Source organism: Dendrobium catenatum, unplaced genomic scaffold (genome assembly GCF_001605985.2).
Source record: "Dendrobium catenatum unplaced genomic scaffold, ASM160598v2 fragScaff_scaffold_370, whole genome shotgun sequence".
Taxonomy (NCBI): domain Eukaryota; kingdom Viridiplantae; phylum Streptophyta; class Magnoliopsida; order Asparagales; family Orchidaceae; genus Dendrobium; species Dendrobium catenatum.
In genome coordinates, this window is record NW_021318832.1 from 3,232,187 (window position 1) to 3,250,231 (window position 18,045).

An 18,045-nucleotide genomic window follows, 5' to 3' on the forward strand; every position below is an offset into this window, starting at 1 on the left:
AATTTATTTTTTTAGAGAAGAAGACTTACCAATATAGATACAACCTTTAAAACATAGAATAATGTCTCGAATTTGATAATTTGAAGGAGAATTTTCACCTTACTTTAATCAGCTTACTCCATCTCTTTGAGATGTATTTTTGGTAAAAAAATTGCAAGTTGATGTTTCTAATGCCAGTTTTTTAATGCCATTAGTGGTCAGGGCCGTGGTAGAAATGGGCGTTACTTCTCCAATTCAAATGTAGTGTGGATACTCACATCTTTTTGTGATTTATTGCCTTAAGGTTGAATTTGAAAGAATCCCTCAATATTGCTTATTCTGCAAGATCTTTGGCCACAATTATTTTGGTTATTTCAAGGCCCATTTGGATTTAAGAAAGGAAAAGTTCAGGTCAAGAGATAACACACAATTGGTTGAATCTTTGCTCTTTCCACAGCTGATGTCTGTGCTAAGAATTAGATTCCAATTGATCCTCTAAAAGCTAAAATTTTGTTGCTAGCCCTACTAGTCTTACCGTTATATTATCTACACCTCTGATACATAGTACATTGTATGTTGACCCTCCTAATCTAGAAGTTCCTCATCTTACTTATGTTGAAGTCTCTGATGATCATGATTCACAGCATGCTCTTGATTCTTCTGGGAGCTTACTGATTGATGATACTCTGGTGGATTTGAGGTTTCATATCTTATTTTACCAAATGGGGTCAGAACAAGAAAAAAAAACCGGTCAGCTGAGTGGTTTTTAAGTTGTTTTGAGATTCAATGAGAATTTGATTTTTTAGAGAAGAAGACTTACCAATATAGTTACAACCTTTAAAACATAGAATAATGTCTCGAATTTGATAATCTGAAGGAGAATTTTCACCTTACTTTAATCAGTTTACTCTATCTCTTTGAGATGTATTTTTGGTGAAAAAATTGCAAGTTGATGTTTCTAATGCCAGTCTTTTAATGCCATTAGTGGTCAGGGCCGTGGTTGAAATGGGCGTTACTTCTCCACTTCAAATGTAGTGTGGATACTCACATCTTTTTGTGATTTATTGCCTTAAGGTTGAATTTGAAAGAATCCCTCAATATTGCTTATTCTGCAAGATCTTTGGCCACAATTATTTTGGTTATTTCAAGGCCCATTTGGATTTAAGAAAGGAAAAGTTCAGGTCAAGAGATAACACACAATTGGTTGAATCTTTGCTCTTTCCACAGCTGATGTCTGTGCTAAGAATTAGATTCCAATTGATCCTCTAGAAGCTAAAATTTTGTTGCCAGCCCTATTAGTCTTACCGTTATATTATCTACACCTCTGATACATAGTACATTGTATGTTGACCCTCCTAATCTAGAAGTTCCTCATCTTACTTATGTTGAAGTCTCTGATGATCATGATTCACAGCATGCTCTTGATTATGCTGGGAGCTTACTGATTGATGATACTCTGGTGGATTTGAGATTTCATATCTTATTTTACCAGATGGGGTCAGAACAAGAAAAAAAACCTGTCAGCTGGGTGGTTTTTAAACTCCGATGGTTACTTGTGCTTCATGATATTTTTATTTCATTTTATGTATTTTTTCTCTGACAATTCTTGTTTATTGCCCTTGTTGTACTTAATTTATTATCAAGTTATAAAATTGCGATGCAAGGGAAAAAATATTGTTTTTAGCTGAGTTTGAGCCAAGTAGGAGTGGAAAATTTTAATTTAAATTTGAGTAAAACTTGAATCTAACTATATTTACTGCTAAATGAGGTAGATTTAGAAATTAGATACATGGTTACATGTTATGGGATGTTGCTTCCATCTCAGGTGCTGATGTAGGTGTTACTTGATTTTAAAAGTATGGAAAAAGGACAAGTTTACTTATGGTTTCATATTTTCAAGCATTCCCTTGTTGGTGCCACGAACCAGTTTTTGAGGGTATATGATGTACGAGGCTTCAGAGTTCAGACAAATCCAAGTTCTGATCAGTGGTTCGCGCGCTCAGTCTTACCCAGTTTTATGGGTCTATTTACATGTTTTGTATTTATAATCTTCATGTTATAATGGAGTCACAACCTGGTTGAGGGGATTGAATCGAGTGTCATTTACAAGTATTTCAGTACGTTTAACAACGAACCAACTACTAGCTTGCTTAACTACAAAACAATCATAGATAACTTGTTTTTAGTCACGTCCCTTTTATTTACCAATTCAATTAGAATTGGTCATGCTTTGAAATTTTTTTATTTTTCTAATTTTGAAAATTTAGTTCCTTGTTGATCAAGCATTTGTTTCTCTTGTGCAGTCTCATTTTCTGGCAAGTGGTTCCGCTGGGGCTGGGGAGTGGATTGTTCCTATCACATTGTGCTGTGGTTCATACGCAACTACGAAAAAGTTTCTTTTAGAAACAAAATTAGAGCTTATTAATGTTTCTCAACTTTTTGATTCTTCAGTCACTAATACTGGAGAAAAAGCTGGATTCTTTTGGATCAAATTAAATGTTGATCAAACAGGTTTTTATAGGGTGAAATATAATGGTGAACTTGAAACTGGAATCAAATATGCAATAGAGAACAATAAACTATCTGCAACGGACAGATTTGGTTATTTCTTCCGGCTTCTTATCTTTGAATATTAATTCTTTTAGTCCTCTTAATCATTTCTATTAATTCCTCTACCGTAGGAATCTTGGATGATTCGTTTGCACTATGCATGGCTTCCAAGCAGAATTTGTCATCATTGCTATCTTTAATGACAGCTTATAGACAAGAACCCGAGCATACTGTCATTTCTCACTTAATCAGCGTATGCAATTCTTCTTACTACTTTTTTGTTTCTTTAATTGCTATATTTTTCATGCCTCCTCCATTTGTGGATTGCAGGTGAGTTACAAGGTAGTAAGCATGATAGCTGATGCCAGTCCTGAGTTTTCTGACGGCATCAAGCAATTTGTAATTAGGCTCCTCCAGCATTCTGCGGAGTAAGCTGCCACATAAATTAGTTATTTTTTTTTTCTATTTGCTTAAGTATATATTCGAATGTCTGGTCACCAGAACTTCAGTAATGACTTGTTAGATATCCTTCATATTCTTGACAATAAAGGGCACCGTCATTACGTACCTTGTTACATCTACTCTATTTTCTTGACAATAAAGGACACCCTCGTTATGTACCTACAATCAATTAAAGCTTAATTTTTATTTTTCTATTCATGTGCCTTGCACCCCTCCATTATTTATGCATTTACGCCATGAGTTCTCTTTCTTCTTCTTCTTCTTCTTCTTCTTCTTCTTCTTCTTCTTCTTCTTCTCTCCCCCCTCTCTCTATCTCCCACCCCCCTAATAAGCCTTCTAGAACTCTATAACATTAAAAATATGCCTTCATATCTCTTTTTCTGCATCTTTCATTTTGAATTACCATTTACATACTTAGATTTTAAAACTAATCTCCCAAAATTTCAAACTGAAACACATGCTTATCTTTATAAGCAAGAGTGCAAACACCAACCTTCTTCCATGGGTTTTGTTTCTCCATTGAACTCTCACTCCAGGTTATCATTAATAACAGAGTTAACCTTCTACAACACTCTGAGTCTCAATTGATAACAAATCAACAATTTAACATCAGATTGCAAGGTTTTTTATCTATGAAATATGAAGCCTTTTAGATTTATTGGAATTGATCGGGTTCTTTGTAATATCTTTTATGACTCTTTTTGCTAGATTATCATTGTGAAACATTTGCATAATTTATGCTAATTGAAAGCCACACTCATAAAGACTTTCGTTTTCTTTCCTTCTTCTAATGCCATCTCACTAATTTGTGGGAACCTTACTGCCTACTTATCAATATGTAGAATATTATAGTTATTCTGTGAACTCATCAATCCGTGGATTATAGTAAAGTTATCAATCCGTGGATTATAGTAACTATTATGTAATTATTATTCCTTTATTTTATATGTATCATATTAGAAGCTCTCATAAAATTATATAAATACTACACAAATATTGGAATGAAATACTTGACCAATTCTTTTTATTTATAATCAATTATTATAATGCTTTATGATATGGTGATGCGGACATTGGCATGAAGATTTGATATTAAAAAAAATGTGTCCACACTTGTGTTCTTCTTGTGAGAGAGCGTTAGTGAGATTCCTATGAGAGGAATCGGAGTTTTCACTTGCCGCAGGATGCGTCCGGGCTCGTTAATTGAAGTCCTTGGAGAAGGGCAAAGCATCACCCGTCAGTCGTCGGAAGAGTCCGAGGCTCGCGGTTCTTGTTTTCTATCTTTCGTTTTTATCTTTGTTTTTGTTTTGTTTGTTTTATTGTTCCCTGTTGTCATATTCATCTTGTCATCTTTCCTCCTCCCCGCTCAACCCCTTGGTCAAACTTCCATACCAAGCTCCATGAATTTTCCCCATAGCCACCGGCCACCTTCCCCCATTAGCTCCTCCACCGCCGGCCACCCTTGTTTGTGATGTGAAACTATCAAGAATTGCACATGAAATTCATTAAGAATCACAAAGTATACTAGTTTAAGATTAGAGTATCGTAAGTTAAGGTTCAAGAGTTTTCCATGGTTAAAATGTTATGATAAGCGATTACAAACTAGTTGTTTGAACACAATTAGCGATAGATCTCAAAGTTATCACAATAAAGCAAATGCGGAATAAAATAGAATCCCACGGCTAATATTTAGAAATTTCGCAATGAGTTACCTTGCTCACTCACACTCAAGTGGGGCTTAGCGAGAGAAAGTCTTTAACAAACCTAACGATGCCACGAGGATGGTAGCAAACCCAATGGCCTTGAACCACGGAAAGGTTGACGGTGGCGAGGACGGCGGGAACGATCGACTGTTGATGTTCCAATCGTAGCTTGGACTTCGGCGGCCGATGACGTCCGCAAGAATCGGCACAACTCGTTCCAAGTACTCTTCAACGGTAGAGTTGTCTTCAAATCCCATGTCAAAGAATGGGGATCGTAGGATATTAAGGCTTCCGTCGGCGTTGAATACTAATCCCCACTCATACTCCGGGTCTGCCATACATGCTTGACGTTGGAGAATCCTTCAAGGAGAAGAGGATTAAGTGGCGGTGAGGGGGAGTCCTTGTGTTGGAAGGAGGAGGAGGGAGGAGCCGGCGGGATTTCCAAGGGGAAGGGGGAGTTCGGCCAAGGTGAGAGAGAGGGGCGGGTGCAATGAGAGAGGGGGTCTAGATTAGATGAGTGTAGTAAGAGAATTACTCAAATCTGAAATTAATTTCAGATTTTAGTAATTTTGGAGGGAATTATTTGAGACTAATTTCAAATTTCAAATGTAATTAAGGGGGAGTAATGAGCACTTAATGGAGCCCATTAATAGGGGGGCCGGCGGGTTCACTAGAGGAGGGAGAGAGGGTTTCAATTCAAAACCTGAAATTTATTTCAGGATTTTGAATGAAAAGTGGGGAAGATTAATTTGAAATTCAATTTCAAATTAAGGGGGTCATTAATGCATTAATTGTAAAATTAAAGGGAGGGGCCATACATGGCCGGCGGCATGTGGAGTGGGGGAGAGGGAGAAATCAAATGGAAGGGTTTCCAATTTGGGGTGATGATGTGGAAATATGTTAAGTGGCTCCAATTTAACTTAAATTGAAATTGAAATTCGTCATGAAAACTTTCTTAAATTGGAATTCCAAATTAGGAAAGAATTTGAAATTTGAATTTCAAATTTGAAACTTGTGTAGAGATGGGGATGGACGGGTGGGGGAAGTCGCCTGCAGGCCAGGTGGCCGGCCAGGGCCGTGGAAGTGGTCGGCGGCGGGTTTCTTAAGGGGGCGGCGGCAGTAAGGGTTTAGAAGGGATTTCTTGTGGTGGAGGGGAAGAAGATGGAGGAAACACGAACGAGAAGATAGAAGAATTTAACCACGAGCCAGGGACTCTTCCAACGACTGGTGGGCCTTGCGATTTGCTCCCATTGAGCTCTCTCCCTTCTCAAGCTCTCATGCAAGAAGAAGAAGTGAAAACAAAAACAATTTTCATTCAAATATTCATTACCCTTTTACAAAGTATGAGACCACTATATATAGGCCTTCAAACATAAAGAAATAAAAGTACTCAAATGTCCTTTGGGCTACAATAAGACAACACTCCCCATAGGGTTAACTAGGAAATGAAAATGCAAACTACGTAAAACATAAAATACATCAAAAGTGAAGACTCTGAATCGTAGCCGTCGATCTGCGCTATCTCCGGCGATACACATGCTTGAACCTCTGATCGATGTCCACATCATTCTCCCCAGGTGGGAGAAAGCTCAACCCCGTCGAGTAAAAATCTCTGGAGCTCTCGTATATCTCTAGGAGATCTGGATCAAAACTCTGCAGCTCCTCTCGATCCACCCACGTGTCCTCTGTCGTCGGCTTCCCTTTCCAGTGCACCAAGTACCTTTGGCGTCCACCTTCCTTCGTGGAAATAATTTCATCGTCAAGTATAGCTTCGACCTTCTCCGCAATGGGTAAATGGGGTAAATTGGTGAGTGGAGGTTGGCTGGGGATCTCACTAGGTGGGTTCTCACAAGGCTTATTATGAAGTGGATTATCAGGGTTAAACTCGGGTCCCTCGAAAGCTACTAAATCTTCAACATTAAACGTAGGATTCATATTAAAGCCTTCAGGAAGGTCTAACACATAAGCATTATTGTTTACTTTCAAGATTATCTTAAATGGGCCCGCACTTCTAGCATGTAACTTTTTAAAGACTCCTTGGGGGAACCGCTCCGGACGAATCCGTACCATAACAAAATCTCCAATTTCAAATTTTGTAAATCTCTTCTTACGATCAGCATCAATCTTAGAATGAGTATTACTTTGTTGAATTCTTTTATTTATTTCTCTGTGCAATTCTTGAAGATGAGATACGAATGCAGATGCAGACTCTGAAATTCTAACCTTAGGACTCATGGGAATCAAATCAATGGGCTATCTAGGTAGGTAACCGTACACGACTTCAGCCGGACTTAGACCCGTAGATCGGTTTACAGAGTTGTTGTAATCAAATTCAGCTATAGGTAGTTTAGAGTCCCAATCCTGAATATTTTCTCCTACCAAGGTCCTTAAAAAGATTTCCTAGACTCCTGTTCACTACTTTAGTTTGACCATCCATTTGGGGGTGAAAAGCAGCGGAGAACTGTAATTTGGTTCCCATTTTGTGCCATAATGTTTTCTAAAAGCAAGTAGTGAATTTCACATCCCTATCTGACACAATGGTCCTGGGAAAGCCGTGAAGTCTCACAATTTCATTAAAATACAGCTTAGCTATTCTAGAGGAATCAAAAGTTTTGGAACACGGGAGAAAATGGGCCATTTTAGAAAATCTATCTACGACTACGCAAATTGAGTCATGCTTCATAACGGTCTTGGGTAACCCTAAAACAAAGTCCATGCTAACATTCTGCCAAGGTTGGTTAGGCACGGGAAGAGGTGTGTAAAGGCCGGTGTTTTGCTTTCGTTGTTTGGCCAATTGACAGGTGTGACACCGCCTTACTAATTGGTTAACGTCCCTCTAAAGACTCGGTCAGTAAAAACGATTTTCAACAGACGCAATGGTCTTGGCTTGTCCAAAGTGATCCGCTAAACCTCCAGCATGTAATTCCCAGACAAGAAACTCTCGAAGTGACGTATTGGGAATACAAAGTTTTTGGGACTTAAACAAGTATCCATCTTCCATCATAAAATCTCCTATGATCCGGTCATCTCCAGTTGCTAGAGCAGAATAGGTTTCTCTAAAGTCGGGGCAGTCCAAGTAGTCTTCCTTAAGTTGCTCGAAACATATTACTTCAGTATTCATCTTCCTAGTAATCAACTAATCATCATCCGACGGCTTAAGACATCAGCAACCTTATTTTCAGATCCTACTTTATGTCTGATGGTATACGTGTACTATTGCAGGAATTCAACCCAACGGCCGTGCCGAGCGTTGAGTTTCTTTTGAGAATTAATGTAACGCAAAGCCTCATGATCCGAAAAGATAACAAATTCTTGTGGCAGAAGGTAGTGTCGCCAATACCTAAGAGATTGAATGATGGCATAAAATTCCTTGTCGTAGGTGGAGTACCGTTGTCTAATGTCCTTCAACTTCTCGCTAAAGTAAGCGACCAGGTGTCCTTCTTGAGATAGGACTCCACCTATACCAATTCCAGACGCATCACAAGTCACCTCAAAAACTTTAGAAAAATCAGGTAATCTCATCACAGGGGCTTCCATCATTCGCTTCTTAATCTCCTCAAAGGCCCTACTTGCAGCTATGGTCCAAAGAAACTCTCCTTTTTTCAGGCAGTCCGTTATTGGCGCTACTATGGTGCTAAAATTTAGAATAAACCTCCGATAAAATGTGGCCAATCCGTGAAAACTTCTAACATCTCTAATATTCCTGGGTTCTGGCCACTCATTTATAGCTCGCACCTTTTCGGGGTCAGCAGATATGCCTTGGGAAGAGACGATAAATCCAAGGAAGGTTACTTGATTCGTTAGGAAAGTGCACTTCTTAGGATTGGCATACATATGTTCCCTTTTTAAAATTTCACAAACTTGCCTTAGATGATTCAAATGTTGTTCTACCGAATGACTGTAGATTAGGATATCATCAAAGTATACTACAACAAATTTTTCAAGGAAAGACCTAAGGATCTGAGTCATTACTCTCATAAAAGTGCTTGGGGCGTTGCTTAAACTAAAAGGCATTACAGTCCATTCATACAACCCATCCTTGGTCTTAAATGCGGTCTTCCATTCGTCTCCTGGGCGTATTCTAATCTGGTGGTAGCCACTTTTGAGATCTATTTAAAAAAAAAGCGTGGCTCCAGTCATCATGTCAAGCATATCATCTAAACGAGGGATAGGAAAGTGATACTTGACTGTGATTTTATTGATAGCACGACTATCAACACACATTCTCCACGACCTATCCTTCTTAGGGGTAAGAAGGGCGGGGACAGCACACGGGCTCAGACTTTCTTTAATGAATCCCCGTTGTAACAACTCATCCACTTGCTTCTTGAGCTTCTCGTGTTCAGTATGGTTCATTCGGTAGTGGGGTAGATTTGGTAAAGAGGCTCCAGGTACTAGGTCAATAGCGTGTTGAATGTCCCTTAAAGGAGGCAGTTGGTGGGGCAGATCTTCAAGGAAGATATCGGAAAAGGTTTCCAAAAGTGGTCTTACTTCCTCAGGGATTGGTTCTTCTTGACCTACACTTACTTCCCAAGCTACTAAAGCGTAAAGAGGGGATCCAGATTCTAGTTCCATACCTAAATCCTTAGCAGTTAATAAATTCAGGCCCGTGTTGGGTTTCAGGGAGTTGGGCTTAACTTCTTCTTTGATAGACTTAGGTTGTGTGGGTAGGAATTTAATCTTCTTGCCCTCGTGTTCAAACACACAAATGTTCGATCGGCCATAAATGTGTACATCGTTGTCGAACAACCAAGGGTGGCCAAGGATGATTTGACCCACATCCATTGTCAACACATCGCACTAGATTTTATCTTTATATCCAATGAACTCAATAGGAACGAGACTCCTATCTTTCACTTCCAAGGTGGTCGAGTTGATCCAGACGACTTTGTAGGGGTTCGGGTGTGGTGTGGTCCTTAATTGAAGTTTTGAAATCATAGCAGAAGATACGGTATTAATACAACTTCCACTGTCTATTATGACTTTGCAATTCTTGTCTCCAATCTTAGTGAAAGTGTAAAAGATCGAGGTCCTTCGCCAGTCGTCGCTAGGTTTAGGTTGAGAGAAGGCACACCGAACGACTTGTAGATCCAAGTGATTCATCTTTTGGAGGCAGTGGATCACAGCAGTGTCCTCCTCGTTGAAGAAATCCTCATCGTCGTCAATATGGTGAACTAGTTCGGCTTCGTGTTCTTCTTCTTCTTTCGTCACTTCTTCAATTATAGTGACCTTAACGTGCTGGAGCATTGAGAGGCAATATGTCTGTACCCATGGCATCTAAAACACTTAGTGCCGGCAGTGGTTTTGGGTATCTCCCGTTCAGGTGTTTTACCTTTATAGTCCGTTCGAGGTTGGGCTTGACCAGGGGAAGGTCGACTGCCTGAGGGTCCAGTGGGCTTGTTGTAAGGTTGGCTAGTGGAAGACTTGAACGGGTTGGGTCGAGAGTCTTGAGTCCTAGTGGCATGGCTCCTAGACTCTTCTAAGTCCAATACTAGACTGCAGGCAGCTTCAAAAGTACTCACTCCTCTGGCAAAAAGCTCATTTCTAAGGTCTTCTCTCAAACCAGCTCTAAACATTGACAGAAGTTGGGTAGGAGTGGTGGTTTCTTCCCCGTTACAGCGTATCATGAAATCATCAAAGGTTGATATATATTCCTTAACGGGCCTACTTCCTTGGGTCAATCTATTCCAACGATCTAAAAATTTAGGGTAGTATGAGGGGGGGTGAGATATTTTCTTTTCAGTTCTTGCTTCATCGTTCCCCAGTCAGCTATAGGGTATTCTCCTCTAGTCTCTCTCATGTGTTCTATGTTAGTCCAGTACTGGTTGGCTCTACCAGTTAACTTCATCTCAGCAAATCTAACCTTCTTCTCTTCTGAAATATTATACTACTTGAAGTAGCTATCCATTTCTTTGAGCTAATCAAGAAAAACTTGGGTTCTAACATACCATCAAACGTCGGGGCATCTATCTTAATACTCTTAAGGAGTTGGGTATTGTTGTCCTTCCAAGGTGCGTCACGTCCTACCTGATCTTGATGGGGTCGGTGATTGGGTCGGTAGTAGCCTCTAGGAGGTCCGTACTCAGTTCGGTGATCTTCGCCATAAGGAGATTGGGGTCTAGAGGGAGTATAGATGGCCTGGTGCCCTATCCTTTCGATGTTGTCTAGTCTTTCTCCCGTATGACGCTTAAGCTCCGCTACACTCGTTTGGGTATCCCTAATTTGTTGTGACATTGTGCCCAACTGGCCTACAATCATGTCTAAGGTCGCTTGCATATGTGTGGGATCCATGGTTGAGTGCTTGGGGTGACTAGGGAGACTTTCTAAGTGAAGGGCAGCAACTAAACGCACCAAAGTGTTCACTAAAAAGGTACCTATAGCAGCTGGGACGATCCGGGCAGCAAGCACAATAAAAGGCGATGTTATCTAGGTAACTTAGATGTGTTCTAGAGGGAGGACAGCAAACTAACACTTCCTAGAACTCACCCAAAAGGCGCTACTAAGTGCAGAAATTAGTGGACAGCAAATGTCTAAGTGGCCTAGACTATTATGGATGTCAAGGTGAAGATGGCAGCACTTAAACAATTGAATATACTAAGGTAAGATGAAGTAAATGATGCAAATTTTTCTGGACAGCGGTAGGAAAACAGGAAATAAAGCTATCTAAATGATGTTATGCATGCAAACCACTAGTGATAAACTAAAGTGGGTTCCTAGGATACATCTAGCAAAGACAAAGCATGCTAGCCATGCTCTGATACCAAATGATGTGAAACTATCAAGAATTGCACGTGAAATTCATTAAGAATCACAAAGTATACTAGTTTAAGATTAGAGTATGGTAAGTTAAGGTTCAAGAGTTTTCCATTGTTAAAATGTTATGATAAGCGATTACAAACTAGTTGTTTGAACACAATAAGCGATAAATCTCGAAGTTATCACAATGAAGCAAATGTGGAATAAAATAGAATCCCATGGCTAATATTTAGAAATTTTGCAATGAGTTACCTTGCTCACTCACACTCAAGTGAGGCTTAGCGGGAGAAAGTCTTTAGCAAACCCAACGATGCCACGAGGATGGTAGCAAACCCAATGGCCTTGAACCACGGAAAGGTTGACGGTGGCGAGGACGGCGGGAACGATCGACTGTTGATGTTCCAATCGTAGCTTGGACTTCGGCGGTCGATGACATCCGCAAGAATCAGCACAACTCGTTCCAAGTACTCTTCAACGGTAGAGTCGTCTTCAAATCCCACGTCAAAGAATGGGGATCATAGGATATTAAGGCTTCCGTCGGCGTTGAATACTAATCCCCACTCAAACTCCGGCTCCACCATACATGCTTGACGTTGGAGAATCCTTCAAGGAGAAGAGGATTAAGTGGCGGTGAGGGGGAGTCTTTGCGTTGGAAGGAGGAGGAGGAGGGAGGAGCCGGTGGGATTTCCAAGGGGAAGGGGGAGTTCGGCCAAGGTGAGAGAGAGGGGCGGGTGCAATGAGAGAGGGGGTCTAGATTAGATGATTGTAGCAAGAGAATTACTCAAATCTGAAATTAATCTCAGATTTTAGTAAATTTGGAGGGAATTATTTGAGACTAATTTTAAATTTCAAATGTAATTAAGGGGGAGTAATGAGCACTTAATGGAGCCCATCAATAGGGGGTCGGCCGGTTCACTAGAGGAGGGAGAGAGGGTTTCAATTCAAAACCTGAAATTTATTTCAGGATTTTGAATGAAAAGTGGGGAAGATTAATTTGAAATTCAATTTCAAATTAAGGGGGTCATTAATGCATTAGTTGGAGAATTAAAGGGAGGGGCCATGCCTGGCCGGCGGCATGTGGAGAGGGGGAGAGGGAGAAATCAAATGGAAGGGGTTTCCAATTAATGATGTGGAAAATGTTAAGTGGCTCCAATTTAACTTAAATTGAAATTGAAATTCGTCATGAAAACTTTCCTAAATTGGAATTCCAAATTAGGAAAGAATTTGAAATTTGAATTTCAAATTTCAAATTTGAAACTTGTGTAGAGATGTGGTTGGACGGGTGGGGGAAGTCGCCGGCAGGGTGGCCAGCCAGGGCCGTGGAAGTGGTCGGCGGCGGGTTCCTCAAGGGGGCGGCGGCAGTAAGGGTTTAGAAGGGATTTCTTGTGGTGGAGGGGAAGAAGATGGAGGAAACACGAACGAGAAGATAGAAGAATTTAACCACGAGCCGCGGACTCTTCCAACGACTGGTGGGCCTTGCGATTTGCTCCCCTTGAGCTCTCTCCCTTCTCAAGCTCTCATGCAAGAAGAAGTGGAAACAAAAACAATTTTCATTTAAATATTCATTACCCTTTTACAAAGCATGAGACCACTATATATAGGTCTTCAAACATAAAGAAATAAAAGTACTCAAATACCTTTTGGGCTACAATAAGACAACACTCCGCATAGGGGTAAACTAGGAAATGAAAATGCAAACTACATAAAACATAAAATACATCAAAAGTAAAGACTCTGAATCGTAGCCGTCGATCTGCGCTGTCTCCGGCAATACACATGCTTGAACTTCTGATCGATGTCCACATCAATTTGTCTCCATGAATGAGGAGTCAATGTCATCTTAAAGCTTACCTAAAGAGTTCAAATAATTTAGGAAATTATTTTCATCCATTGAAATTCAAATTTTGAATTTCAATTAATTTCCTAAATTAGAACGCTATTTTAGGAAAGTATTGAATCTCATTCATGATGTAATTCAAACTTAATTTGGGTCAGTTAATTTTGGGCGGTTTTCAAATTTTCAAATTCCACTAATTTGAAATTTGAATTCTTTCCTAATTTATCATTCTATTTTTGGAAAGTTACTAAATGAATTTTATTTGAATTTCAAATTCAAATTGGATCTAATTATTTCTTTCCTAAATCCCAAATCCTAAATCAAGCAATCTCAATTAATTGCATTCAATCATTCCTTGCGCTATGGATGCCGCCGGCCCCTCTCATCCCATATGGGCTTGAGTTATTATTTATTTCTTATTCTCCCCTTATTTTGGAAACTATTTCCAAATCCCCCACATTGCTCTTAACCGATTTTTCTAAACCTTATTTCCTTTTTCTATTTCCTAAATCAATGTAATGATTTAGAAATAGAAATCCCCCATATATTTTTCTGCCTATCCCGCCGCCCCTCCCTCCTTATTTCCCTCTTAAACTCCCTCTCTACCACGTCAATCCTGGGCTTGACTCAAGGCTTGAATTCCTCTCAATTCCACTTGCCTCTCACCATAGAAACCTGAAGTTTCTCTCAGGTTTAGACTCCAAAATCTGAGCCTCTTCTTCCTAAAACTGTAGCTTGAAGTTTCAGCCGTTGCCCATGCAAACCCAGCTATTGCTAGCCTCAAATCTGCTGTTTGGAAGATCAAAACTGCTGTCCCTGCTACCAAAGTTGCTGTCCAGAGATCCCAGCAGCAGCTTGTTGTTGTCCAGCACTTTGGAAGACCACGATTTGCTGTTAAAGCTGCTGTTCAAAGGATTCCAACAAATTTCTCCAGCCAAGACTCTTCACCATCAAGGCTGAAATTTCCCAAGGCCTCTCCTAGGCTTGCATTCAGATTTTTTTTTTTGGAGAGGAGATCCTTTCCTTAGCAAAGCCTCCTACCCGTTCTATTCTTAAAGACGCCTGAATTTTATATGATTTTTTATTTTCCATCAAACCATTATGTTTAATTATAAATATTTTAAAAACTTGTGATATGATTCTTTATGGTACATCAAACATATATATATATATATATATAATGTTGCTGAAAACAAATAGATGAATATTACTTGTGCCCCCATTGAATAGATACCCTAGCTCTTCCATTAACGTTGACCTTTTTAGTCATATGATAATTGTTTATTGAATCATGACATGCCTTCTCTTGTATTTTCGTACATTCATTGTATTACTCACAAACTTGAATCGTATTATTATGATAATATTAGAAATCTCATTTGCTCCTAAAAATGAGTTCCCAAATTCTTTTATCTTCAAGGGCATTAGATTCTAATTCTAAGTTTCATTTAAAAAAAATTAGGAGCTATATGTAAAACCCGGAATTCGTCATTTGAGTGTGTTGCACGCATATCGATGGGCCACGACAAATTTAAGTGAAATTTCGATGTCGTCGGAATTCGACGAAATAAATTTTATTAAATTCGTCACGAAATTTCAATCGAAACGGTATATAGAACTTGTAGTTAATTTCGCACGGTTTGGGAATTAAAATTCGCTGAAGTGCGTTAAGTAAATTTGGGCCTTTTATACCCATTTTACCCTTCATATGACATTAGAGAAGTCTTGGGAGAGGGGGCACATGCGTCTTTAGTATTGCATAGAGTGTTAAAGCCTTAAGGGACTGAATTATTCGGTCCCTTGTGTTTCTTTCGGTGGGACAAGAGAGGGAGGCGACGGGTTGAGGAGAAAGCGGCGGGAGGAACTCCAAGGCAGGCGGTTGGTGGGTTTTCCGGCGAGATTCCGGCAAGAACCTTTAGGAAAAGCCTAGAGGAAGACTTGGGGGCAAGTTTTTCTTAAAGATATGGAAGTTTTTTTGAGTTTTTTCATAGAGAAAATATTATGGTTTGTGTTTTTTTTAGAAATTTTTTTAGGAAACCTTTAGGGTTTGCTTTGATCTAGGTTTTCCTACCCTACATGTCAAATTTTTTAAGCAAAACACTAAATCCGAAATATAGGGTTTCTCTTTTTGATGAAATTTTTATGGGAATAACTAGAAGAACTTAAGGGAAGACTTTTGGTATCAAAATATAATTTTTCATTAAGCAATTTTGAGTGGAAAAATTAGAGAAAGTTTAGGGTTTTTCTAAACTTAGCTTTTGTAGGTTGCATGTTCCCTAAATGTGTTCCTAAGGGCTTAGGGAAGCCTCTAATTGAGAAATTTGAGAGAAAATTATTTTTCCTAATTTTTATTTGGGGCATGCTTTAGGGATGGAATTAGCAAAATGTGAAAGTCAAAATTTTGGAAATTATAGTAAATCCGAAAATAATAATAATTATTTTTTTAAAATAAAATTAAAATGTTAGAGATTTAAATGTAAGTAATAGAAATTGAAATTTTTTTTCCCTTAGGCTGGAATAAGGGAAAAGAGGCGACGACTTGTGCGGGAAATTTTCAAAGCAACGCTTCTTATGTGTAAGTGACTCTACTTGCTAGGGAAAATGTTCATTTCGTTATATATATATTGCTTTATGTTATTGGTTGCAAAGAAGATAGAAAAATTATTGTTCAAAGTTCTTATATCATGTTCATGACTTCATGTTCAATGGTTACTTAGTGATTTGACTTTGTGTTAAAGTTTTTTAGCATATCATATGAAATCATGAGCATGAGCATCTTCTTATCATTTTCATGCTTAATCAGACTTATGATATATGAATATATGAAATGTATAGCTTGTGATTGTTGATGACGGAGTACCAAGATGTGGCTCTTTGAGCAAAAAGGCCTTTGAGGCAAGATGGAAAGAAAGGAAAATGACATGACCATTAAAGATGTGTACCTGATCAGTACAACTCGGTACTTCGGGACGGATGTATATAATATGAATAGAAAGATAAACATATGCAAGTATATCTCATGTTATCTCATGTTAAAAAATTATATTTCATGTTATCTTATGTTAGACAAGCATAACTCATATCATGTTCAATACATAGTCAACTTATTACTTTCTTCAAAACATGCCTTAAGACATCTATTAGCACATGTGTAGGTTATTAATCCACAAGTTCTTTTCTTTCAAATGTACACGAACTTTAGCTGTAGTTGTCAATTACTGAGCATAGCTCACCCCCTAGTTTTGGGAAATTTTCAGGAGAACCTACTGTTAAGTGATGGCCGAACACCCGAGGTTTACATACAGTCGACGCGTACCGGGTGACAGGTTCTTTTACTGTTTTCATTAGTTGTAGTTCCTTACTTTATTTTTGGATGTCATGCAGAGCATGATTAGATATAAGTTGTCATCTTGTAAATTGTGAACAACTTGTGGAGTGGAGATAAAATGTTTAGAGGCGTTTTTTTGTTCTTGAATGTCTTTAGAATTTATATGAAAGATGCATAGAGTTTGATCTGAATGTTCGATTTCGTTCCCGCCTCGTATATACAAGCTAACCGGGTCGGGTCATGACAAAAATGGTATCAGAGCAACAAGGTTTAGGATTTGAATTTGTATAAAGCGCCATTAGGTTGATTTATGCGTCCTAGACATGAGTCTTTGACATGTTAGGAATGTATGATGATGTGATAAATATTGAATTGGTTGGTTTAGGGCTATGGATCAGGAACCCGATTCCACTGATGGCAATACTGATGGGCATAATGATCTAGTTGGTAGAGAAGTTCCAGCAGTACTCTCTGTAGCTCATCCTGCTGGTGGTAATAGCTCTACCATGGATACTTTTAAACAGATGATGGAGGCTGTCACGCACTTTATTCAGCATTCACAGGAACAGCCCCAGTCTAGTTCTAGTAGAGAGCCATTGGCTATGATGCACCAACACTCCGTTTTAAGAGGCAATGCAGTGTCGGACACATGTCGCACACGGACATGCGTCCGACACGGCACGGACACGTGTCCGACACATTCTGGGTGTGTCCGGGTTTTAAAAAAAAAAACTTAAGCCGGACACGGATACGCGTGTCCGGTTATTTCATATATAAAATAAAAAAAAAGAAAAAAACACCTAATAAGCCCGTTTACATGAAATTGCCCTAGTCCCGCTGTGGGCTCCGAAAATTCGGCCCCGGCCTCCGCTCGCTTTTCTTATTCGGCGAGGGAGTTTTAACGAACTAAGTTCCGGGATAAATTTTGGAAGGCAGATGGGTTTGTAGATAAGACACTACCCAGAGATTTCGCCCTCATTTTGTGAGGACTTTATGATCTGAGTTCTGGTTTCCTATAGGCGCAAGCCCCTATAGTTAATTACCCCTCCCGATCACGAGAGAGAACTTTCGATTAAGGCTAGTCGTCGATCAGATACGTAGAATATACGTGCATCTGACATATAGTAGCAGCATAGCTTTAGGAATTGGAAATTTTGAAGATTTTGGATTTGGGAATTGAAGAATTGGGTTTTTGGATTTTGGGTTGAAAGATTTGATATTTAAAATAGAAATTTCACCATCTTGCACTTAAAGCGGATGGTGGGGGAATGGATGATGGACCCGATCAAGATCCCATGGTTCCGTCATCCCGGGCCATCGTGGTCCCTGGTCTACTTAGTCAGAGGAGGTAGTCGACCCAACCTGACAGAAGGATCCTTGTCGGCAGCCATGGGTTGCTTCGTCCAAGGAGACCTTGTAGACCTGGGGTG

The 18,045-nt window shown here is 39.4% G+C and overlaps 1 protein-coding gene across 1 annotated transcript in view; it reads left to right on the forward strand.

Annotated features, from left to right (window-relative positions):
* Positions 1-18,045, forward strand: part of LOC110105172 (aminopeptidase M1) — a 55,001-nt gene that overhangs the window by 26,680 nt on the left and 10,276 nt on the right. Inside the window, exons 11-13 of the mRNA XM_020834566.2 lie at positions 2,283-2,580; positions 2,661-2,782; positions 2,860-2,957. Coding sequence (XP_020690225.1) covers positions 2,283-2,580; positions 2,661-2,782; positions 2,860-2,957 — 518 coding nt within the window. The remainder of the gene's footprint in view (positions 1-2,282; positions 2,581-2,660; positions 2,783-2,859; positions 2,958-18,045) is intronic.